We start from the raw sequence: 25,259 nt of genomic DNA, 5'->3' as shown, positions 1-25,259 counted from the left end.
GTATTTATTCCCGTATTTATCTATTTATTTCTGTACTTATTTCCTTATGCATTTATTTGTTTATTTATATATTTATTTATTTATACTTAAGTCATGTATGGTCCTCCATACACATTAGCATTAGGGACCAAAAAAAAACACGCTAATTAATTAAGTCATGTTAGACTTAACGTTATTGACAGGTTCATCAATAAAAAAAACAATTGTTAGTTGAACACTCCTATAGCTTAACAGAACTGCCAACACTTTTTGCAAATATGAAAACAATAAGATTTAAATGATTAAAGATTATAGAAAATGAAATACGAGACTATAGGCAAGAAATTATGACATCAGATTAGATAAACTGAGATAAAGGGAGATTATGATTTAACATGTGACATGTAAAACAGGTGTCAACAGACATCAAATAACAATTAAACTTTGTTTTTGAGAGTTGTGATTCGATTCTTGACATAGAATTTTATGCCCAACCAATTTCGGTCCTTCAGTGCAGTTTTTTCCATTTGAAGGCACTTATCACAGTCACTTTTCCCTGGAACACGGCATGAAGTGATGAAGTACATCAAGTGTTTTTCCACAGCACGGATCTCCTCTGTCTCCCACTTTTTTCTCTTTAAAGGTTGGCGACCTGTAAAACAATTAACACAAATAAATATTCACAATTGAAGGGTTGAGCTCTGTACACACAGTGCAGCAACATAAACACACTGACACTCAAACATTAAATTCAACAGTAACAAACTTCGATCTTAAAACTTTACCTCTTCCCCTTTTTGGTGACTGGCAGTGAGAGGCTTGTTGAGGTGTCAGAGGGCCCTGCTCTGTTGCTGCATTGCTATGACCCACATCTGGCATTGCAGGGTCTTTCTCTTCCCTCTGACTGGATGTGACCCGACTCTCTGAAAATCAGAAGAAAACTAATTACAAAAAGAAAAGTAATTCTAAAGTATTAGTCATTCTTCAGTAAATTTGTATTCAGGATTTGTATCAGGGCAGATCCGGGCATGTATTAATGTATTTTTACTTAGCCTAATTTATCTTTTAGAGAAAGAGACGGGAGAAAGAGAAAAAAGAAAGCTGAGGTGAGAGTTGCCAACACCATCATTGTAAATTAGTTATACTAATAAAGTGCAGTGCTGTAGATCTGCAGGTGTGTTTGTATTATTCTATGATCAATTTGCCATCATGTCTAAGCTTATAAGAGATGATTTCAGTGATAAGTTATAGCCATAGACTGCACGTCTTTTAAATCAGACTTCTACAAAGAAAATATTAGTATATGGTGCGATCACTGTCTCTCATACCAGCTAGATCATCACTGAAAATGTCCTGGACTGAGCGTTTCTGTATTTCCAACAGAGTGAGACATCTTCCCTCGAGCTGAGACCGTGTCACGTCAATGGTAGGAGTCACATTCTCCCAGTTAATCTTTCATTCATATCGTCAGTAATATAGGTTTATCAACTTAACATTTTTGACCCAGGACCTCCAGCATTTGAATCAAATAGCTCGTGAAAAAATATGTGTCAGATGCACATTTAGATATGCACATGCATATATTTAGATGCATACAATAATTGGATAGCACATCCTTGAATACAAAGGCATGGTTAAATTCAAGGCCATATGAAACTACTTACCTTGTGAATCTGACTCACACGCCACCTCAGTGTCACTGTCCATCTGCACATTCTCTGTGAGTTAGTGGGGGTTGGAGGGGGGGGGGTGGGAGGGGAGAGAATAACTGTTAGTGCAATTTATTGATTCTGACGTGCTCCAATTTTACCCTAAAAAAGCATGCGAGATATTGGAGATAAATATTGTTTGATCACTTTATATAAATACATTTTATTTTATGCAGAGAAATGTGAAGAAAGATGAATAATTAATACCCTCAGGATCAATGTTGATTTCATCCAGGGTCTTGCCCTTGAATTCTGCCAGGCGTCCTTGGTCCAGAGCCATGAGAACTTTGCTAATTTTAGCAAGTTGGAGGGTGCCCTCAGGAAGTCTGTAGAACTGCCGATGCACTCTAATGTCATGGCCGAGAAAATCAGCTAACTGATCCAGTTCTGTATTACTGAGGTTGAGAACTTGAGACAGAGTTCCTGTTTGTTTGCGCAGTTTTGTAGAGGTGAGGCTTTCTGGACTTTTTGCACCACAGACTTTGGCGAAGTGTCGAAGGCAATCAGACCCACGGTAGCAGGTAAAAGCGGAGGGTCTTGCAAACAAGTAAATGTTCTCCTGAGGAACCCCACATTCCTGCCGTTTGCTGACCAGCAGATCCAAAGCTTGTTGCATTGCTGGGGTCAAAAGCACAGGTACCTTTCTTCCCCTTTTTCCTCTTATCTCTATCCTCCGGAAATGTTGACAGAGTTTCTTTTCTAGGTCTGAGAGGGCTTCATTTACATCTTCATGTGGGTCAGATGAATCCTCACTCAAATAAGCAGAGAGAGGCATTTTTGACACCTCCCCTGCTCTTCGTCGATTGAACAAAATCACTTGTGTCATCGTGATCTTTGCCAGCTGTGACCATGTCTGGGGGGATGTCTCTGTGGACAGCTTACTGTGAATATCTTGTTGCTGCACATCTAAATAAGAATGGAGAGTCTGGACGTCTTTTGTGAATGGAAGCAACAGAGGGGCATTCCACTTAGATTCCTGAAGTGTTCTCAGTGATGCAGATGATATCATTTCATTCCATCTACTTTCATACACTCTGCGGAATGTACGAGCCTCTTTTGCTGCATTGTAGTTGGTCTGTACATGTGCACGGCTTTCAACAAGCATTGAAATCTTTGTCAAGCTATGTCCAATTTTGAGGGCAAGACTTGGGCTCTTAAATGAATTGGTTTCACTGTCATGGCCAGCTAAAAGTTTTACTGCTTGAACAAGATGCAAAAAATTTGCAGGTTTGATGTGGTCTTGAATTGTCTTCAAGGGAGTGGTTTTCCTTGAGCATACCAGAAGCCTTCCCAGCTCTCTCAGTTTCTGCCGAATGTATTCATGTTTGCAAACATCAAAGCCAAGACGATTATACAGATGCTCACCATACTCCATAATACAGACATCAGACTTGACTGCAGAATATACTTCATCTTGAATCATGTTGCTTAACAGCTTCCAAAATTCGACTTTCACACCAGGTGGTGGAGGTATGGAAAATGCACAGAGTGCCTGGACACGGGTTTTGCCAGGTTTTTTGGAAACAGCAGGCTTGAACTTGCAGATCATCATGTGCCGCCAAAGGAGTTTCTTTGCAAAAAAGCCCTGACAATACGTGCAATGCAGGAACTTCAGTGCTTCGGAATCCTGTTTTGGCTGCTTGCGAGGAACAAGATCTCCAACACCTGCATTTAATACCTCAACATTGTGCGCGAAGTTGCCTCTATTTCTCAAATGCTCCAGATGCATTCTCCGTTCTTTAGAGCCTTTTGGGAAGGACACAGCCAGTGCCACCTCTGGCATATTGATATGCGCACGCTCCAAATGCCTTGCCATTTTCCCAACCCCCATCTTACAGTACAAACAATAATATTTCTTGTTGTACATCCTGGAACCATTGTCTTTTTTACAAACAGCATGTATGGAAAGTGAACCCTCAGCCAAACCATCATGTTGGGAAGAAGAACTGTCAGGAATGTTTTGCTCCAGATCCGCAGTCGACGTTTCGAAAAGGTCTCCCGTGTCTCGACCCCTGGTTACAGCTTGCTTTTTAGGTCTTTCACCTGTGCCGCTTCCTGTTCTTGAGGGTGACCGTCCTCTTTTACGCAGCTTTGTAGAGCAATTGTTCAGTTCGGTCAGTGAGGGCATGATATTCCTCTGGTCACCTGGATCGAAAGCTTCAGTTGTGTCTGTTCCATCAGATGAATCCTGACTGGTGTCAGGAATGTATTCTTCTTCACTGCCATCTGTGGTGAAGGCCAAAGTCTCGTCTGAATCGAACTGAATCTGGTTGTTCATCTTTAAAGAAGAAAATGTACATTAAATTAAAGTCAGCACACTAATTAAACATTTACTATAAACACTTCACACAAAATGCAAAGTATCAGTAAAGAAATGTTAAGCAGATGCATTCATCTTTTGTATATATTGTGTGTGTTCCTTACCTGTACGCTTTTGGTCTTCCCAAGCCGTGGTATTGAATCTCGGTTCCGTTTGGAGAGGCTAAATTCAGAGTCAGAATCTGAATTCTTGGATGGACTATGTGATATATCAGAATCTGTGTAAACCACAAGAGATGACTTCATTCCAACTTTTTGCATTGGAATATGCAGTACTGGTTCATCTGGGCCCTATAGAAAATAAAGGACATATTTAAGAAATAATATAGTTACGATACAAAGATTCAAATTGGCTCTGATTTCTGTCTTAACTATATTGCCAGCTATAGCACTGCTGGACGCATTACAGTTGAGAAAAAGTTAAGGTGGAGTCTGGAAGGTGGAATTGACCTGTGACCAACAACTGGTATGACTGGTAGAATGCAAACTCAGCTCAAGTCCAAAGACATGTGTCTTACATAGTGTTCTTTAAGTTTAAGGACAGAAAAAAATCAAATATGTGTAATTTAATGTGTACTTTATGAATCAGCTGCCGTGGTCCCCACAAAAACAAGTGACCTGACTGGAGTGTTTGAGACTGGTCTTATAAAAGGACACTGACTGGTCCCCATAAAACCACCAAAACCAGCATGTGCTTGGTAAATACATTTGAAATAAGATCAAACTAAATGTACATTCAAGTTCAATCACTTCTACAATGACTAAAGAGTAAAGACATTATATACAATTTATTCAGACACAAATCAGTACCTGGTTCTTGAAGAATGATGGTGTCTGAGGATCCTTCTCAGGAGTCATGGCGATCTCAGCCTCAAAAGAGTCAGTGACAGCGACAGTTGAATGTCCAGCAACCTGAAGAATGAGTTTAACATCATTATTGAGTAGCTGGTGAGCAGGAGCAATATTTCAATTAAATTACAATAGCAATAGGCAGAATCAAAATACCTGTATCTGACTCAAAATCATTCTAACTTTACAAAGATTCAATTGGCTCTGAATTCTGTGATAAATATATTATATGGTGCTTTTTAAGTTTAAGGACAGAAAAGATCAAATATGTGTAATTTAATGCGTACTTTATGAATCACCTGCCGTGGTCCCCACAAAAACAAGTGACCTGACTGGAGTGTTTGAGACTGGTCTTCTAAAAGGACGAAATTGACCTGTGACCAACAACTGGTATGACTGGTAGAATGCAAACTCAGCTCATGTCCAAAGACATGTGTCTTACATAGTGTTCTTTAAGTTTAAGGACAGAAAAAAATCAAATATGTGTAATTTAATGTGTACTTTATGAATCAGCTGCCGTGGTCCCCACAAAAACAAGTGACCTGACTGGAGTGTTTGAGACTGGTCTTATAAAAGGACACTGACTGGTCCCCATAAAACCACCAAAACCAGCATGTGCTTGGTAAATACATTTGAAATAAGATCAAACTAAATGTACATTCAAGTTCAATCACTTCTACAATGACTAAAGAGTAAAGACATTATATACAATTTATTCAGACACAAATCAGTACCTGGTTCTTGAAGAATGATGGTGTCTGAGGATCCTTCTCAGGAGTCATGGCGATCTCAGCCTCAAAAGAGTCAGTGACAGCGACAGTTGAATGTCCAGCAACCTGAAGAATGAGTTTAACATCATTATTGAGTAGCTGGTGAGCAGGAGCAATATTTCAATTAAATTACAATAGCAATAGGCAGAATCAAAATACCTGTATCTGACTCAAAATCATTCTAACTTTACAAAGATTCAATTGGCTCTGAATTCTGTGATAAATATATTATATGGTGCTTTTTAAGTTTAAGGACAGAAAAGATCAAATATGTGTAATTTAATGCGTACTTTATGAATCACCTGCCGTGGTCCCCACAAAAACAAGTGACCTGACTGGAGTGTTTGAGACTGGTCTTCTAAAAGGACGAAATTGACCTGTGACCAACAACTGGTATGACTGGTAGAATGCAAACTCAGCTCATGTCCAAAGACATGTGTCTTACATAGTGTTCTTTAAGTTTAAGGACAGAAAAAAATCAAATATGTGTAATTTAATGTGTACTTTATGAATCAGCTGCCGTGGTCCCCACAAAAACAAGTGACCTGACTGGAGTGTTTGAGACTGGTCTTATAAAAGGACACTAAATGTCCCCATAAAACCACCAAAACCAGCATGTGCTTGGTAAATACATTTGAAATAAGATCAAACTAAATGTACATTCAAGTTCAATCACTTCTACAATGACTAAAGAGTAAAGACATTATATACAATTTATTCAGACACAAATCAGTACCTGGTTCTTGAAGAATGATGGTGTCTGAGGATCCTTCTCAGGAGTCATGGCGATCTCAGCCTCAAAAGAGTCAGTGACAGCGACAGTTGAATGTCCAGCAACCTGAAGAATGAGTTTAACATCATTATTGAGTAGCTGGTGAGCAGGAGCAATATTTCAATTAAATTACAATAGCAATAGGCAGAATCAAAATACCTGTATCTGACTCAAAATCATTCTAACTTTACAAAGATTCAATTGGCTCTGAATTCTGTGATAAATATATTATATGGTGCTTTTTAAGTTTAAGGACAGAAAAGATCAAATATGTGTAATTTAATGCGTACTTTATGAATCACCTGCCGTGGTCCCCACAAAAACAAGTGACCTGACTGGAGTGTTTGAGACTGGTCTTCTAAAAGGACGAAATTGACCTGTGACCAACAACTGGTATGACTGGTAGAATGCAAACTCAGCTCATGTCCAAAGACATGTGTCTTACATAGTGTTCTTTAAGTTTAAGGACAGAAAAAAATCAAATATGTGTAATTTAATGTGTACTTTATGAATCAGCTGCCGTGGTCCCCACAAAAACAAGTGACCTGACTGGAGTGTTTGAGACTGGTCTTATAAAAGGACACAGACTGGTCCCCATAAAACCACCAAAACCAGCATGTGCTTGGTAAATACATTTGAAATAAGATCAAACTAAATGTACATTCAAGTTCAATCACTTCTACAATGACTAAAGAGTAAAGACATTATATACAATTTATTCAGACACAAATCAGTACCTGGTTCTTGAAGAATGATGGTGTCTGAGGATCCTTCTCAGGAGTCATGGCGATCTCAGCCTCAAAAGAGTCAGTGACAGCGACAGTTGAATGTCCAGCAACCTGAAGAATGAGTTTAACATCATTATTGAGTAGCTGGTGAGCAGGAGCAATATTTCAATTAAATTACAATAGCAATAGGCAGAATCAAAATACCTGTATCTGACTCAAAATCATTCTAACTTTACAAAGATTCAATTGGCTCTGAATTCTGTGATAAATATATTATATGGTGCTTTTTAAGTTTAAGGACAGAAAAGATCAAATATGTGTAATTTAATGCGTACTTTATGAATCACCTGCCGTGGTCCCCACAAAAACAAGTGACCTGACTGGAGTGTTTGAGACTGGTCTTCTAAAAGGACGAAATTGACCTGTGACCAACAACTGGTATGACTGGTAGAATGCAAACTCAGCTCATGTCCAAAGACATGTGTCTTACATAGTGTTCTTTAAGTTTAAGGACAGAAAAAAATCAAATATGTGTAATTTAATGTGTACTTTATGAATCAGCTGCCGTGGTCCCCACAAAAACAAGTGACCTGACTGGAGTGTTTGAGACTGGTCTTATAAAAGGACACTAAATGTCCCCATAAAACCACCAAAACCAGCATGTGCTTGGTAAATACATTTGAAATAAGATCAAACTAAATGTACATTCAAGTTCAATCACTTCTACAATGACTAAAGAGTAAAGACATTATATACAATTTATTCAGACACAAATCAGTACCTGGTTCTTGAAGAATGATGGTGTCTGAGGATCCTTCTCAGGAGTCATGGCGATCTCAGCCTCAAAAGAGTCAGTGACAGCGACAGTTGAATGTCCAGCAACCTGAAGAATGAGTTTAACATCATTATTGAGTAGCTGGTGAGCAGGAGCAATATTTCAATTAAATTACAATAGCAATAGGCAGAATCAAAATACCTGTATCTGACTCAAAATCATTCTAACTTTACAAAGATTCAATTGGCTCTGAATTCTGTGATAAATATATTATATGGTGCTTTTTAAGTTTAAGGACAGAAAAGATCAAATATGTGTAATTTAATGCGTACTTTATGAATCACCTGCCGTGGTCCCCACAAAAACAAGTGACCTGACTGGAGTGTTTGAGACTGGTCTTCTAAAAGGACGAAATTGACCTGTGACCAACAACTGGTATGACTGGTAGAATGCAAACTCAGCTCATGTCCAAAGACATGTGTCTTACATAGTGTTCTTTAAGTTTAAGGACAGAAAAAAATCAAATATGTGTAATTTAATGTGTACTTTATGAATCAGCTGCCGTGGTCCCCACAAAAACAAGTGACCTGACTGGAGTGTTTGAGACTGGTCTTATAAAAGGACACCGACTGGTCCCCATAAAACCACCAAAACCAGCATGTGCTTGGTAAATACATTTGAAATAAGATCAAACTAAATGTACATTCAAGTTCAATCACTTCTACAATGACTAAAGAGTAAAGACATTATATACAATTTATTCAGACACAAATCAGTACCTGGTTCTTGAAGAATGATGGTGTCTGAGGATCCTTCTCAGGAGTCATGGCGATCTCAGCCTCAAAAGAGTCAGTGACAGCGACAGTTGAATGTCCAGCAACCTGAAGAATGAGTTTAACATCATTATTGAGTAGCTGGTGAGCAGGAGCAATATTTCAATTAAATTACAATAGCAATAGGCAGAATCAAAATACCTGTATCTGACTCAAAATCATTCTAACTTTACAAAGATTCAATTGGCTCTGAATTCTGTGATAAATATATTATATGGTGCTTTTTAAGTTTAAGGACAGAAAAGATCAAATATGTGTAATTTAATGCGTACTTTATGAATCACCTGCCGTGGTCCCCACAAAAACAAGTGACCTGACTGGAGTGTTTGAGACTGGTCTTCTAAAAGGACGAAATTGACCTGTGACCAACAACTGGTATGACTGGTAGAATGCAAACTCAGCTCATGTCCAAAGACATGTGTCTTACATAGTGTTCTTTAAGTTTAAGGACAGAAAAAAATCAAATATGTGTAATTTAATGTGTACTTTATGAATCAGCTGCCGTGGTCCCCACAAAAACAAGTGACCTGACTGGAGTGTTTGAGACTGGTCTTATAAAAGGACACTAAATGTCCCCATAAAACCACCAAAACCAGCATGTGCTTGGTAAATACATTTGAAATAAGATCAAACTAAATGTACATTCAAGTTCAATCACTTCTACAATGACTAAAGAGTAAAGACATTATATACAATTTATTCAGACACAAATCAGTACCTGGTTCTTGAAGAATGATGGTGTCTGAGGATCCTTCTCAGGAGTCATGGCGATCTCAGCCTCAAAAGAGTCAGTGACAGCGACAGTTGAATGTCCAGCAACCTGAAGAATGAGTTTAACATCATTATTGAGTAGCTGGTGAGCAGGAGCAATATTTCAATTAAATTACAATAGCAATAGGCAGAATCAAAATACCTGTATCTGACTCAAAATCATTCTAACTTTACAAAGATTCAATTGGCTCTGAATTCTGTGATAAATATATTATATGGTGCTTTTTAAGTTTAAGGACAGAAAAGATCAAATATGTGTAATTTAATGCGTACTTTATGAATCACCTGCCGTGGTCCCCACAAAAACAAGTGACCTGACTGGAGTGTTTGAGACTGGTCTTCTAAAAGGACGAAATTGACCTGTGACCAACAACTGGTATGACTGGTAGAATGCAAACTCAGCTCATGTCCAAAGACATGTGTCTTACATAGTGTTCTTTAAGTTTAAGGACAGAAAAAAATCAAATATGTGTAATTTAATGTGTACTTTATGAATCAGCTGCCGTGGTCCCCACAAAAACAAGTGACCTGACTGGAGTGTTTGAGACTGGTCTTATAAAAGGACACTAAATGTCCCCATAAAACCACCAAAACCAGCATGTGCTTGGTAAATACATTTGAAATAAGATCAAACTAAATGTACATTCAAGTTCAATCACTTCTACAATGACTAAAGAGTAAAGACATTATATACAATTTATTCAGACACAAATCAGTACCTGGTTCTTGAAGAATGATGGTGTCTGAGGATCCTTCTCAGGAGTCATGGCGATCTCAGCCTCAAAAGAGTCAGTGACAGCGACAGTTGAATGTCCAGCAACCTGAAGAATGAGTTTAACATCATTATTGAGTAGCTGGTGAGCAGGAGCAATATTTCAATTAAATTACAATAGCAATAGGCAGAATCAAAATACCTGTATCTGACTCAAAATCATTCTAACTTTACAAAGATTCAATTGGCTCTGAATTCTGTGATAAATATATTATATGGTGCTTTTTAAGTTTAAGGACAGAAAAGATCAAATATGTGTAATTTAATGCGTACTTTATGAATCACCTGCCGTGGTCCCCACAAAAACAAGTGACCTGACTGGAGTGTTTGAGACTGGTCTTCTAAAAGGACGAAATTGACCTGTGACCAACAACTGGTATGACTGGTAGAATGCAAACTCAGCTCATGTCCAAAGACATGTGTCTTACATAGTGTTCTTTAAGTTTAAGGACAGAAAAAAATCAAATATGTGTAATTTAATGTGTACTTTATGAATCAGCTGCCGTGGTCCCCACAAAAACAAGTGACCTGACTGGAGTGTTTGAGACTGGTCTTATAAAAGGACACTGACTGGTCCCCATAAAACCACCAAAACCAGCATGTGCTTGGTAAATACATTTGAAATAAGATCAAACTAAATGTACATTCAAGTTCAATCACTTCTACAATGACTAAAGAGTAAAGACATTATATACAATTTATTCAGACACAAATCAGTACCTGGTTCTTGAAGAATGATGGTGTCTGAGGATCCTTCTCAGGAGTCATGGCGATCTCAGCCTCAAAAGAGTCAGTGACAGCGACAGTTGAATGTCCAGCAACCTGAAGAATGAGTTTAACATCATTATTGAGTAGCTGGTGAGCAGGAGCAATATTTCAATTAAATTACAATAGCAATAGGCAGAATCAAAATACCTGTATCTGACTCAAAATCATTCTAACTTTACAAAGATTCAATTGGCTCTGAATTCTGTGATAAATATATTATATGGTGCTTTTTAAGTTTAAGGACAGAAAAGATCAAATATGTGTAATTTAATGCGTACTTTATGAATCACCTGCCGTGGTCCCCACAAAAACAAGTGACCTGACTGGAGTGTTTGAGACTGGTCTTCTAAAAGGACGAAATTGACCTGTGACCAACAACTGGTATGACTGGTAGAATGCAAACTCAGCTCATGTCCAAAGACATGTGTCTTACATAGTGTTCTTTAAGTTTAAGGACAGAAAAAAATCAAATATGTGTAATTTAATGTGTACTTTATGAATCAGCTGCCGTGGTCCCCACAAAAACAAGTGACCTGACTGGAGTGTTTGAGACTGGTCTTATAAAAGGACACTAAATGTCCCCATAAAACCACCAAAACCAGCATGTGCTTGGTAAATACATTTGAAATAAGATCAAACTAAATGTACATTCAAGTTCAATCACTTCTACAATGACTAAAGAGTAAAGACATTATATACAATTTATTCAGACACAAATCAGTACCTGGTTCTTGAAGAATGATGGTGTCTGAGGATCCTTCTCAGGAGTCATGGCGATCTCAGCCTCAAAAGAGTCAGTGACAGCGACAGTTGAATGTCCAGCAACCTGAAGAATGAGTTTAACATCATTATTGAGTAGCTGGTGAGCAGGAGCAATATTTCAATTAAATTACAATAGCAATAGGCAGAATCAAAATACCTGTATCTGACTCAAAATCATTCTAACTTTACAAAGATTCAATTGGCTCTGAATTCTGTGATAAATATATTATATGGTGCTTTTTAAGTTTAAGGACAGAAAAGATCAAATATGTGTAATTTAATGCGTACTTTATGAATCACCTGCCGTGGTCCCCACAAAAACAAGTGACCTGACTGGAGTGTTTGAGACTGGTCTTCTAAAAGGACGAAATTGACCTGTGACCAACAACTGGTATGACTGGTAGAATGCAAACTCAGCTCATGTCCAAAGACATGTGTCTTACATAGTGTTCTTTAAGTTTAAGGACAGAAAAAAATCAAATATGTGTAATTTAATGTGTACTTTATGAATCAGCTGCCGTGGTCCCCACAAAAACAAGTGACCTGACTGGAGTGTTTGAGACTGGTCTTATAAAAGGACACTAAATGTCCCCATAAAACCACCAAAACCAGCATGTGCTTGGTAAATACATTTGAAATAAGATCAAACTAAATGTACATTCAAGTTCAATCACTTCTACAATGACTAAAGAGTAAAGACATTATATACAATTTATTCAGACACAAATCAGTACCTGGTTCTTGAAGAATGATGGTGTCTGAGGATCCTTCTCAGGAGTCATGGCGATCTCAGCCTCAAAAGAGTCAGTGACAGCGACAGTTGAATGTCCAGCAACCTGAAGAATGAGTTTAACATCATTATTGAGTAGCTGGTGAGCAGGAGCAATATTTCAATTAAATTACAATAGCAATAGGCAGAATCAAAATACCTGTATCTGACTCAAAATCATTCTAACTTTACAAAGATTCAATTGGCTCTGAATTCTGTGATAAATATATTATATGGTGCTTTTTAAGTTTAAGGACAGAAAAGATCAAATATGTGTAATTTAATGCGTACTTTATGAATCACCTGCCGTGGTCCCCACAAAAACAAGTGACCTGACTGGAGTGTTTGAGACTGGTCTTCTAAAAGGACGAAATTGACCTGTGACCAACAACTGGTATGACTGGTAGAATGCAAACTCAGCTCATGTCCAAAGACATGTGTCTTACATAGTGTTCTTTAAGTTTAAGGACAGAAAAAAATCAAATATGTGTAATTTAATGTGTACTTTATGAATCAGCTGCCGTGGTCCCCACAAAAACAAGTGACCTGACTGGAGTGTTTGAGACTGGTCTTATAAAAGGACACTGACTGGTCCCCATAAAACCACCAAAACCAGCATGTGCTTGGTAAATACATTTGAAATAAGATCAAACTAAATGTACATTCAAGTTCAATCACTTCTACAATGACTAAAGAGTAAAGACATTATATACAATTTATTCAGACACAAATCAGTACCTGGTTCTTGAAGAATGATGGTGTCTGAGGATCCTTCTCAGGAGTCATGGCGATCTCAGCCTCAAAAGAGTCAGTGACAGCGACAGTTGAATGTCCAGCAACCTGAAGAATGAGTTTAACATCATTATTGAGTAGCTGGTGAGCAGGAGCAATATTTCAATTAAATTACAATAGCAATAGGCAGAATCAAAATACCTGTATCTGACTCAAAATCATTCTAACTTTACAAAGATTCAATTGGCTCTGAATTCTGTGATAAATATATTATATGGTGCTTTTTAAGTTTAAGGACAGAAAAGATCAAATATGTGTAATTTAATGCGTACTTTATGAATCACCTGCCGTGGTCCCCACAAAAACAAGTGACCTGACTGGAGTGTTTGAGACTGGTCTTCTAAAAGGACGAAATTGACCTGTGACCAACAACTGGTATGACTGGTAGAATGCAAACTCAGCTCATGTCCAAAGACATGTGTCTTACATAGTGTTCTTTAAGTTTAAGGACAGAAAAAAATCAAATATGTGTAATTTAATGTGTACTTTATGAATCAGCTGCCGTGGTCCCCACAAAAACAAGTGACCTGACTGGAGTGTTTGAGACTGGTCTTATAAAAGGACACTAAATGTCCCCATAAAACCACCAAAACCAGCATGTGCTTGGTAAATACATTTGAAATAAGATCAAACTAAATGTACATTCAAGTTCAATCACTTCTACAATGACTAAAGAGTAAAGACATTATATACAATTTATTCAGACACAAATCAGTACCTGGTTCTTGAAGAATGATGGTGTCTGAGGATCCTTCTCAGGAGTCATGGCGATCTCAGCCTCAAAAGAGTCAGTGACAGCGACAGTTGAATGTCCAGCAACCTGAAGAATGAGTTTAACATCATTATTGAGTAGCTGGTGAGCAGGAGCAATATTTCAATTAAATTACAATAGCAATAGGCAGAATCAAAATACCTGTATCTGACTCAAAATCATTCTAACTTTACAAAGATTCAATTGGCTCTGAATTCTGTGATAAATATATTATATGGTGCTTTTTAAGTTTAAGGACAGAAAAGATCAAATATGTGTAATTTAATGCGTACTTTATGAATCACCTGCCGTGGTCCCCACAAAAACAAGTGACCTGACTGGAGTGTTTGAGACTGGTCTTCTAAAAGGACGAAATTGACCTGTGACCAACAACTGGTATGACTGGTAGAATGCAAACTCAGCTCATGTCCAAAGACATGTGTCTTACATAGTGTTCTTTAAGTTTAAGGACAGAAAAAAATCAAATATGTGTAATTTAATGTGTACTTTATGAATCAGCTGCCGTGGTCCCCACAAAAACAAGTGACCTGACTGGAGTGTTTGAGACTGGTCTTATAAAAGGACACTAAATGTCCCCATAAAACCACCAAAACCAGCATGTGCTTGGTAAATACATTTGAAATAAGATCAAACTAAATGTACATTCAAGTTCAATCACTTCTACAATGACTAAAGAGTAAAGACATTATATACAATTTATTCAGACACAAATCAGTACCTGGTTCTTGAAGAATGATGGTGTCTGAGGATCCTTCTCAGGAGTCATGGCGATCTCAGCCTCAAAAGAGTCAGTGACAGCGACAGTTGAATGTCCAGCAACCTGAAGAATGAGTTTAACATCATTATTGAGTAGCTGGTGAGCAGGAGCAATATTTCAATTAAATTACAATAGCAATAGGCAGAATCAAAATACCTGTATCTGACTCAAAATCATTCTAACTTTACAAAGATTCAATTGGCTCTGAATTCTGTGATAAATATATTATATGGTGCTTTTTAAGTTTAAGGACAGAAAAGATCAAATATGTGTAATTTAATGCGTACTTTATGAATCACCTGCCGTGGTCCCCACAAAAACAAGTGACCTGACTGGAGTGTTTGAGACTGGTCTTCTAAAAGGACGAAATTGACCTGTGACCAACAACTGGTATGACTGGTAGAATGCAAACTCAGCTCATGTCCAAAGACATGTGTCTTACATAGTGTTCTTTAAGTTTAAGGACAGAAAAAAATCAAATATGTGTAATTTAATGTGTACTTTATGAATCAGCTGCCGTGGTCCCCACAAAAACAAGTGACCTGACTGGAGTGTTTGAGACTGGTCTTATAAAAGGACACTAAATGTCCCCATAAAACCACCAAAACCAGCATGTGCTTGGTAAATACATTTGAAATAAGATCAAACTAAATGTACATTCAAGTTCAATCACTTCTACAATGACTAAAGAGTAAAGACATTATATACAATTTATTCAGACACAAATCAGTACCTGGTTCTTGAAGAATGATGGTGTCTGAGGATCCTTCTCAGGAGTCATGGCGATCTCAGCCTCAAAAGAGTCAGTGACAGCGACAGTTGAATGTCCAGCAACCTGAAGAATGAGTTTAACATCATTATTGAGTAGCTGGTGAGCAGGAGCAATATTTCAATTAAATTACAATAGCAATAGGCAGAATCAAAATACCTGTATCTGACTCAAAATCATTCTAACTTTACAAAGATTCAATTGGCTCTGAATTCTGTGATAAATATATTATATGGTGCTTTTTAAGTTTAAGGACAGAAAAGATCAAATATGTGTAATTTAATGCGTACTTTATGAATCACCTGCCGTGGTCCCCACAAAAACAAGTGACCTGACTGGAGTGTTTGAGACTGGTCTTCTAAAAGGACGAAATTGACCTGTGACCAACAACTGGTATGACTGGTAGAATGCAAACTCAGCTCATGTCCAAAGACATGTGTCTTACATAGTGTTCTTTAAGTTTAAGGACAGAAAAAAATCAAATATGTGTAATTTAATGTGTACTTTATGAATCAGCTGCCGTGGTCCCCACAAAAACAAGTGACCTGACTGGAGTGTTTGAGACTGGTCTTATAAAAGGACACTGACTGGTCCCCATTAAACCACCAAAACCAGCATGTGCTTGGTGAATACATTTGAAATAAGAAAAAACGTAATGTATATTCAAGTTCAATCACTTCTACAATGACCAAAGAGTAAAGTGTCCAAACTAAAGTAGGAATACATTAAATAGAATTAAGTCAAACACAAATCAGTACCTGGCTCTTGAAGAATGGTGGTCTCTGAGGATCCTTCTCAGGAGTCATGGCGATCTCAGCCTCAAAAGTGTCAGTGACAGCGACAGTTGAATGTCCAGCAACCTGAAGAATGAGTTTAACATCATTATTGAGTAGCTGGTGAGCAGGAGCAATATTTCAATTCAGCTACAATAGCAATAGGCAGAAACAAAAGACAACAACATCTCAGAGTGAAGGCAATACAGAAATATTTCATGCATCTGACTCAAAATCAATCTACCGTTCATTGGTACCTAGACGTCAAGTTCAATGATTTCAACAATTACTCAAACAGGAAAGAGTGAAAGACTAAATTATGAACAAATGAAAGACAATAAATTAAATTGTATAGCCCAATCATAACAGATTGCAAAGTTAAAAAAGGCAAAACTTAAAATAATAGACAGGTAAAACCCAGATTTGGTTAAATGCTGAGAAAATAAATATTTTCAGCATCTCTGATGTTTAAGCCAATACACATAATATTTCAGCAAACAAACATCCCTTTCACACTGACATTCAGCAACTCAATTGTGACAAACCTCTTTCCTCCAAGGCCAATCAGTCCCTCCATAGTCGTATGTAATTTCTTCTCCAACAGAAATGTCTTTCAATGCAAAGAGAAAGAGGTGTGGCTTGCCCTCTGATAAGACCTTCTTCATTTTGCAGTTCGGTTGTTTGTGGTCATCATTGACTATTCTTCCCAGAGTACCATCTTCTCTAGATGCGTCGATACTTAAAAAAGAAAATAAATCATTGTTAAGCTTCATAAAATTTTATTGAATATGTCAACAATTTTAAATTGGTCCTTAGAAAGTAAACTTCAGATAAGATGAGATCTTTTTTTAGTTACACAGCTAGTAATAGTGAATAATACCTTAAGTTGACAGATTTTTTGAAAAATAAACTGAGTTCTAGCCTTTATTCAAGTGAGTCTGTGCAACACAGGTTACATTACTGATGGTTATTGTTGCTAAGTCAACAATAAAAATTTAAAGGGATAGTTCACCGAAAAATGTAAGTTCACTTATTATCCACTCCCCACTATGCCTATGGGAAGGTGGGTGAAGTGTTTGAGTCGAGTATCAGGGGTAAACAGTGTAGCAGCCAAATCCAATCCAACTGAATTAAATGTAACCTCTTCTTCAGATGTAGAAAAACAACAGAAAAAATAATAAACTATAAATAATAACCTATAAACTGCTTGTGCGGGAGCACAAGTAAATTCATAAGTAAATTCATATTTAACTTGAATTGGCATCATTTACACTCTGTTTGTAGCGTAACAGTCCTCTAATATCCTCCTTGGTGGCACGTGTCTGTGAACTATCCCTTTAATATCACACATTTTGATATAACACAAAAACTAAACACTTCAGAAATGTAAAAGTCTGTCATCCTTACCACCATGTTTTCTCTTTCCAGTAGAGGTCAAACATGAACACAGCACATCTTCTATGATATATCTTCCTCCTCCTTTCCGATTCTTCAGAATTTATTAACTCCCCTCTGTACTCCACAACAAATTCTCCTTTTTGGAATGGGGCCTTGGCAAACACACCTCGACCTAGGGCACAATTACATATAACATTATGCTGTTGAAAAGATTTACTATCAGATTATTTAATATACCTAGAAGCTATATAAGTGGAAGCTATTCATTTCATAACACAAGAGGATAAGAGAATATCAACAATAAAAGTTGACCACAGTAATGCATGCACAAATTGGCTTAAAGTTATATATACAATACGCTAGCTTTGAAAATCCTGCTGGCCCATTATACTGGGCAAAGGACTCATAAACTGTCTCAAGGTCATGGCAAATAATCAATTTTTTTTTCTTTACTAAACCTGAGTACTAGTCAGAGGTAAGCTCAGAGAGAACTACAAAATATCAAAACCAAAGTATAATAAAACACACAAACCTTACCTTTAAAAGAGTTGATGAACTTCACCTCTAACTTTGCAGTCTTGTCATGGGACTGGGCTGCATACTCAATTGCATCCCTTTCAGGAGGTTTCCTTGGTCTAATTGCTGCCATTGATAATCCTATAATCAAATATAGTGCAGTTTTAATCCAAACAGATAATAATCTTGAGCTTTAAAGCCATCTTACACATATACAAAAAATTATATGTTAAGACAATCAAATCTGGACCACTGCAGTGTAACAGGATGCTGCTGCTGACTAAAAAAAATACCCATTCCCAATCACTATAACCTTACTTGGAAAAAACAGCAGCATGACAGAGATGTGACTTGATGTGCCCTACCCCATCACCACATGTCATTAAGTAAAATGGCTGCCTCGCAGGCCCGAATTCAACATGAACTTCCAATCCTCAATCCTCAGCAAAATGCTGCTTTTGGATAGATAGCATGTTACACTTAAAACCGAGCTTTCTTGTGTCAAATTCATCACACTGTTTCTGTGTCATTCATTCAAGTAACTGATAGCTAATGATAAAACAAACCATAGCCTACTACCCACCATGTTTAACCAGCCAGGTGCCGGGCAGATTAATGTTAACACGTGGCTAACGGCCTAGCACGTGGCTAACGGCCTAGCTAGCTAGGCCGTTAGCCACGTGCTAACATTAATCTGTAGCTGTAGTAGTAGCTGTCCCTCCTGGCTCTCCCTAACGAGTAAAAATCAGCAAGGCACAAAACCTGTTGCTTAATAACTTTGTAACGTCCAAAGCAGTGATAATTCACATTTAACTTAATGTTAACTTAAGTTAAGCTACCAGGCTCATGTTAATGTGTGCTTTTACCAGTTTAAAAAAACGTTTCTTTGACCACATGCTACATCTAAATCAAATTGGCTTAGCTCACTTATAATAAATCACGATGTAATGTCAGCATAACTTACCTTCTTATAAGCACCTGCTTCATCCACCTGCGCACGCAGAAGTGAACTTTTCTCTCCGGTCACCTCCTCTGTGTCGAGTCAAGGAGCGCTTGTTCTGTTTAGAGAGCACGTCCTGTAAGGGTGGTGATACTACCACGGACATCCGTCTCCGCCCACCAGGCATGTCGCTATACATCTATCTAAGTCAGGGGTTCCCAAAGTGGGGGGGGGGGGTCGCAAGACACAGAGGCGGGGTCGCGATATGCATTCCCCAAAAAAAATACAATTATTTATTTTTTTTATAAAAAAAAAAAAAAAAACAATTTTTTTTTTTTTTTGTTTAATATATGGGTGGATGACATGACACATGATTTTTCTGTAACTAAGTGTAAATGTCTATTTAGATGCATTTAACCACTTAAACAACACATGGATGTGATGCATATTATGGTACTTTGTTTTAAACTTATGATTTTGTATGAAATATCTGTTATGTTTTGATTATATTTTAAGGTAAATACGCAAAATGTCCTGCGGTGTGACCGTAACAAAGGTGAAGCATTAAACTTACATATTAACAAAATAAACCAGAAATATCTGGAGCAGGTAATAACTGCCTTGGCATTATATTGTACAAAATGACTTTATTAATATTAGGTTTTAATATGCACAAAACTAGTATATTAGTTTTTACAGCAAAATAACTTTCGTAACACAGATGCTGTCCTGCTGTGTGACATGGAAAATCAGATTTTTGAAAAGGCAGTTACATGGACAACTATAGGGGCCCTTAGTTTATTCCACTACCAGGAAGCCCCCCAGATGTTGGCATGTACTGTGTATGTTGAAAGGTGACTGTTAACCTCTGATTAATTTCATAAATTTCACTCTTTCAATCAGAAAATGAATGTGTGATTTTTCGAATGTCCTGCGGTGTGACGGCTGTAGTTAAAAATTTGTTTAAAAAAAAGTGTAAACAAAAATTTAATTTTTTTTTTTAAATTTTTATATAATTAACCATATTTAGGTTAAACTGTGTTATTATTCAGTTAGCATAATAGCTAAGGTCAGTCTTGTATAGCAATCACTTAAAATGGCCACAAGGATGAAAATGTCCTGCGGTGTGACGGCCAGTCACACCACAATGAAATTATACAAAAAATCCATGGAACACTAGCAGTTTAAAAAAATTCAGCATTTGAAAATTACTGTAACTGTAATCCTCATTAATCTTTGTTTAAAAAAACACTGTTACACCCTTATTTGTCAACTACCCATATACATATGAGTTGATATTAGAATAAAACCATGCAATTGTAGCCGAGCGTTTAGTTGTTGTATTGAATAAGGCCTCAGCCTAAAGAAGACACAGGAGACATAGCAGCCGTTTAGTACGGAACCCTTCCGGTAAAATCCCTCTTCAAAATAAGAGTCACTAAATAAAATAGCTTACACATTTCCCATCAGTTTTTTTCTTTTTTCTCCCATTTTTTTACTCCACAAAAAAATACATTTCCTTTTTTTATCTTACGACACAGGTTAGCGAAGGTTAGAAGGAGAGGCTACCTGAGCAGACATGCACAAGCAGGCCAGACGCACGCACAGTGCATGTGCGTGGCTGTGCGCAACATTATAAACCACCTCCAGTGTCGTTGGGGGTCCCCAGTCTCTGGCACCGTTATTTTGGGGGTCGCAGGCTGAAAAGTTTGGGAACCCCTGATCTAAGTGACCATTCAATCATACAAACATGGCTATTTATTGACAAATTGAGAATATTATCAGTTTTTTAAATTATTAGTAAAGCTGAATGTCATGTATTTGTCTGGGAAGTTAGGATGATGAGTTAATCATATGCGTTTATCATCTCCATCGTACACATACACTATATTGCAAAAGGTGGATACTTTGAAGAATATAAAATATAAAATATATTCTGGTTTGTTGAGCTTTTTTTTCTTTACCACATAATTCCATATGTGTTCCTTCATAGTTTGGATGTCTTCTATATTAATCAGCAATCTAGAAAAAATGTAAATAAAGAAAAAACATTGAAAGAGCAGATGTGTCCAAACTTTTGACTGGTACTGTATATGTTTAACAAAAGTTAGCTACATGTGAGTGACTAAGCTAGCTAACTTAATTCGTTTGTTGATTTGACTGCTGAGAAATTAAATCCTGTGGCTAAGAAAATCAAATAAATTGACAAGTTACTGTTAATGTGGTTTAACATAAAGATATAAACATTGTCCCCTCAGCAGCTAAAGGAGAGTAGACTAGCTGACTTAAGTGAAAACATTTGCATATCACAATTACCTTGTTAAGTTAACCACAGGAGCGGAATGGATTATGATGCATGTTGGCAGGAGGTAACCAGCAGGTGGTAATATATACTCTTTCCACTTCAGTGCTGGCAGGGTCAGACTCTGGGTGAAAATCGTCTTATCATCATATTATTATACTTCCTTCAATCGTGAATAAAATCACTGATCTACAATATTTTTGATTTCATTGCGTTGACTGTGTGCTAAATGAGCCGGTGGGACTTGATGGAACATGATTTCTTTCATATGAGTTGTGGGCGGTCTCAAGCAACAAAATTGAACTCAAGTCTGACTTAAAAAAGAAAAATACTGTATTATACCGTGAAATTGAGCAATAGCTTGCTGTGAATATTGTTTTCCGCAAAGGCATCAACAATTTAAAGTATTCAACTGTATTTACAGAGAAAGATAGTTTACTGAAGCAAATTTCCTTTTGTTACGGTTTATGTAAAATTAAGGTGTGCATTCTTACAAAAAATTACATTAAAAAAAAAAGTTTTTGTGTGAATATTATGGATATAGTTACTGCATTTAAATTAAACCTATATTTAGCCATTAAATTAAACCTATATTTAGCCATTATTCCTGATCCTTATTAGCTTGTCTTTGCAGTGAATTTGTTCTATCACCTTGAAATTAATGTTAGTTTAACTTTATGTTAGTAGATAATCAAACTTGACTGGTGTCCTCACAATATCACAAAGACAAGGATGTGTTAGTGTGTGAGTGTGTGTTGAGGTAGTACCATCCCCTGCCACACGTGGCCGGTACTGAGTTACCTCGCCTTAGCACACCCAAGCACAAAATGTTGGTTTTTGTTAATTGTGGGGATAACCCTGAAAATCATACAGGGCATTATCCTGACCTTGTTTTCACTGAATTTAAGTTAATATTTGTGGGGTCCAGGTTTTTGGGCCCCACATTAATTTTGGACCCCACCCTGTGACTGTGCTGTCATATAGCAGACCCCACAATGTGATAAAGACAAACACACACACACACACACACACACACACACACACACACACACACACACACACACACACACACACACACACACACACACTCTCTCTCTCTCTCTCTCTCTCTATGTCTCTATCCATCTCAGACATCATGGAACAGGATGGAGGTCAGAACCTCAGATAAATGAGCAGATATCTCTGCTGCCGACCTGATGAGTCTGTCGGACGACAGAAGCACAAACTGAGAGTTGAGCCTCGTGGACTCGAACATAACGAGAAAAGAAGAGTGAGAGCGACACACAGCAGACTCCGAGTGAGAGCGAGGTCCAACTCCCCAAACAGAGAAATAGTGTCGACCCGGCAGCACCGGACCCGCTCGCACCTCCACTCCGGAAGAATCCGTCTGGAGCAGTAACACGTGATGATGACAGGACGTCCTTCACTGTGAGAACAACCACATCAGTGAAGAACATCTCCAGGAGCCTTGAAGGACTGAACAACTGAGCGCTGACTTTAAACCTGCTGGAGTCCAATCATCTGTTTGAAGCGTTCTACTGGAGAGAGAGAACGTGGTTCACCTGCTCAGGAGCGAGTGAGCGTTCGTGTTGATGACGTTTCTAACATGTGACGGACGTGAATCTGACAGAATGCAAATATATCTGAAAGGGAAACTTTAAAAAGTTCATGTCTAAGAGCTCATTCTAAAAACCTGGTTAGAAGTTGGACGGGCTGGTGAATGAGATGCGAAACAAAGGAGGAGATCTACTGGTTTCTGTGGAAATAACACAACTTCACAATCGGAGTTGTGGCGTCACAACCAGCCTCATATTGCCCCAGTGCATGCTGGGGGTTACAGTCTCACGAAATCCAGTTCTTAAATCCTCACAATGCAAAGCTTCATCCAGGTTGTGTTCAGAAAACTCAACAACGAGGACACAACCTGGATGGAGCCCAGCATGACGGAGACACAGTTTACACTGTGTTTGTGTAGGGTTGTGTAGACAACACACACTGACATGGGTCACATGGGTTCTCCTGCAGTTTATCCACGCTGACAAAGTGCTGCAGATCCAGCTGGGACGTGACGACAGGTTTCAAAGTGAGACTTCACCCATCAGGCAGAAATATGACCAGTGCAGTAAAACGGGGGGGTGGGGGTGGGGGGTGTGATATAACTCAGAGCTTGCAGAAACACTCCGAACACCCATGATGCATCTGCGGAATGAAATCTATTGTGTGATTTCATCTTCTGGCCTCGACTAGAATCCGAACCACGCTGGTTCTGCCGGGGCCGAGCCAGCGGAATGAGAGAGGAACAGATGAGAGGCGGGGGGGGGGAGAGAGAGAGAGAGCTGGATTACCAGCGTGTGACAGACAGAGAACAGATATCAGTGTCAGGGAATCCGCTCGGGGATTTACTGACAAGCTGCGGATGCATTCTGATCCGACTCCGGTTGAGACGAGCTGCAGCCGAGCCACCGAGGGGCGAGCGAGGGAGACTCACAGAGAGAGAGAGAGGAGAGGGAGAGAGAGAGAGCAAAGTACAAAGGGGGTGACCGACCTTTCTTGACTTTCTTGGACGGCTGTTTCTTCTTGATGAACTTGGTGGCCTCTTGTTGCAGCTCAGGCTCCTCCCCCCCGCCCGGCCCCTCTGCGATGGGCTCAACACCTCCTGAAAGAGAGAGAGAGAGAAGCTGGTCAGATCCACAGCTGCAGCTCGACAGCTTCATCACAGAGACCTGAGGTTCAGAGCGTCCCTTCAGGAGAGACGTGTCCCGGGGACGAGTTTGTTTACACATCGACACCAGCGACCACGTGACCTTTGCTCAAGTGTTTGTTTCTGATAAGTTTGGTTTTAATTTGATGAAATTCAAAGGGGCTGAGACTCACTCACTCAACCAGGACGTGTGTCAGCTGATCCATCCATCCAGATCCCACCGTGACTCACACACATGTAACTACGGGTTAGTCATCGGAACATTTCAACTGTGACCGAAGTTGCGTCATATTGTTACTAGGGCTGGGCAAGTTAACTCGTTTTAATCGAGTTAACTCAAGTGATGAGTTAACTCGATTGTTTATCCGCCAATTATTTTCTTTTTTCCTGTTCTGCAGCAGTCAGCAACAAACTTTCACAAAATAAAAGCCTGACTTTCACAATAAAACAATAAATAATCAAACCTGAGTTAATGCGAGATAAAATAATTAATCGAGTTAACTCATCACTTGAGTTAACTCGATTGAAACGAGTTAACTTGCCCAGCCCTAATTGTTACACATCATAACAATTAACATGTTGGTCAATAACACAAAATGGATTCATATTTCCCTCCTGCAAATAATATGTGTTTAAAGAGCTCGACGTCCAGAAAACAGCTTTCTATGTTATTCCTACTTTTCTAAATCATATGTGTGCCCGTCTGCATTTATTGAAAAAAAAGTCTAAATGTAGATGTTTAGTTGTGTGTGTGTTTGTGTGTGTGTGAGTGTGTGTGTGTGTGTGCGTCTGTGTGTGCGACCAAATCCCTGCCTGAATCCCATGGATCAGTCTGGATTTAGGGAGCTCCTGAGGCCCGATGAATTGGACGCCTTGTCTCTTCAGCGTCTCACCTCTCTGTCTCCTCCTCCCCCCCCCCCCCATCCTCATTACTCCCCCCCCTCTCTGTCTCCTCCTTTACGT

General features: G+C 38.4%; 3 protein-coding genes across 3 annotated transcripts in view; all 3 read right to left on the bottom strand.

Annotated features, from left to right (window-relative positions):
* The window catches only part of bbs9 (Bardet-Biedl syndrome 9), a 175,074-nt gene that overhangs the window by 52,606 nt on the left and 97,209 nt on the right, over positions 1-25,259 (bottom strand). The window contains exon 21 of the mRNA XM_061081696.1: positions 24,141-24,251. Within this exon, the coding sequence (XP_060937679.1) occupies positions 24,141-24,251 (111 nt within the window). The remainder of the gene's footprint in view (positions 1-24,140; positions 24,252-25,259) is intronic.
* Positions 213-4,844, bottom strand: LOC133014459 (uncharacterized). The gene is made up of 6 exons (XM_061081701.1): positions 4,818-4,844; positions 4,113-4,298; positions 1,896-3,966; positions 1,644-1,697; positions 765-902; positions 213-631 (listed from the first exon to the last, which is right to left on the bottom strand). The coding sequence occupies exons 2-6, from the start codon at positions 4,266-4,268 to the stop codon at positions 417-419; spliced, it is 2,634 nt and encodes an 877-aa protein (XP_060937684.1). The 5' UTR covers positions 4,269-4,298; positions 4,818-4,844; the 3' UTR covers positions 213-416.
* Positions 16,340-18,439, bottom strand: LOC133013757 (N-lysine methyltransferase KMT5A-like). The gene is made up of 5 exons (XM_061080799.1): positions 18,375-18,439; positions 17,847-18,009; positions 16,985-17,177; positions 16,425-16,526; positions 16,340-16,345 (listed from the first exon to the last, which is right to left on the bottom strand). Exons 2-5 carry the CDS (start codon positions 17,879-17,881, stop codon positions 16,340-16,342), a joined length of 336 nt encoding a protein of 111 aa, XP_060936782.1. The 5' UTR covers positions 17,882-18,009; positions 18,375-18,439.

Source organism: Limanda limanda, chromosome 11 (genome assembly GCF_963576545.1).
Source record: "Limanda limanda chromosome 11, fLimLim1.1, whole genome shotgun sequence".
Taxonomy (NCBI): domain Eukaryota; kingdom Metazoa; phylum Chordata; class Actinopteri; order Pleuronectiformes; family Pleuronectidae; genus Limanda; species Limanda limanda.
The sequence above is the reverse complement of the archived record's forward strand: the minus strand, read 5'-3'. Positions and strand labels throughout refer to the sequence as shown.

Bases quoted from the DNA above. Each gene is read 5' to 3' on its own strand.
- LOC133014459 (XM_061081701.1), bottom strand. From the start codon at position 4,268: ATGCAAAAAGTTGGAATGAAGTCATCTCTTGTGGTTTACACAGATTCT. The intron at 3,967-4,112 runs GTAAGGAACACA...TCTTCTTTAAAG, and splicing joins GGAAGACCAAAAGCGTACAG to ATGAACAACCAGATTCAGTT. The intron at 903-1,643 runs GTAAGTAGTTTC...TCTGATTTTCAG, and splicing joins GTGTGAGTCAGATTCACAAG to AGAGTCGGGTCACATCCAGT.
- LOC133013757 (XM_061080799.1), bottom strand. From the start codon at position 17,881: ATGTTTGACCTCTACTGGAAAGAGAAAACATGGTG. The intron at 17,178-17,846 runs GTAAGGATGACA...TTCTTTTTTAAG, and splicing joins TGGAAAGAGAAAACATGGTG to TATCGACGCATCTAGAGAAG. The intron at 16,527-16,984 runs GTTTGTCACAAT...CTCATTCTTCAG, and splicing joins ATTGGCCTTGGAGGAAAGAG to GTTGCTGGACATTCAACTGT.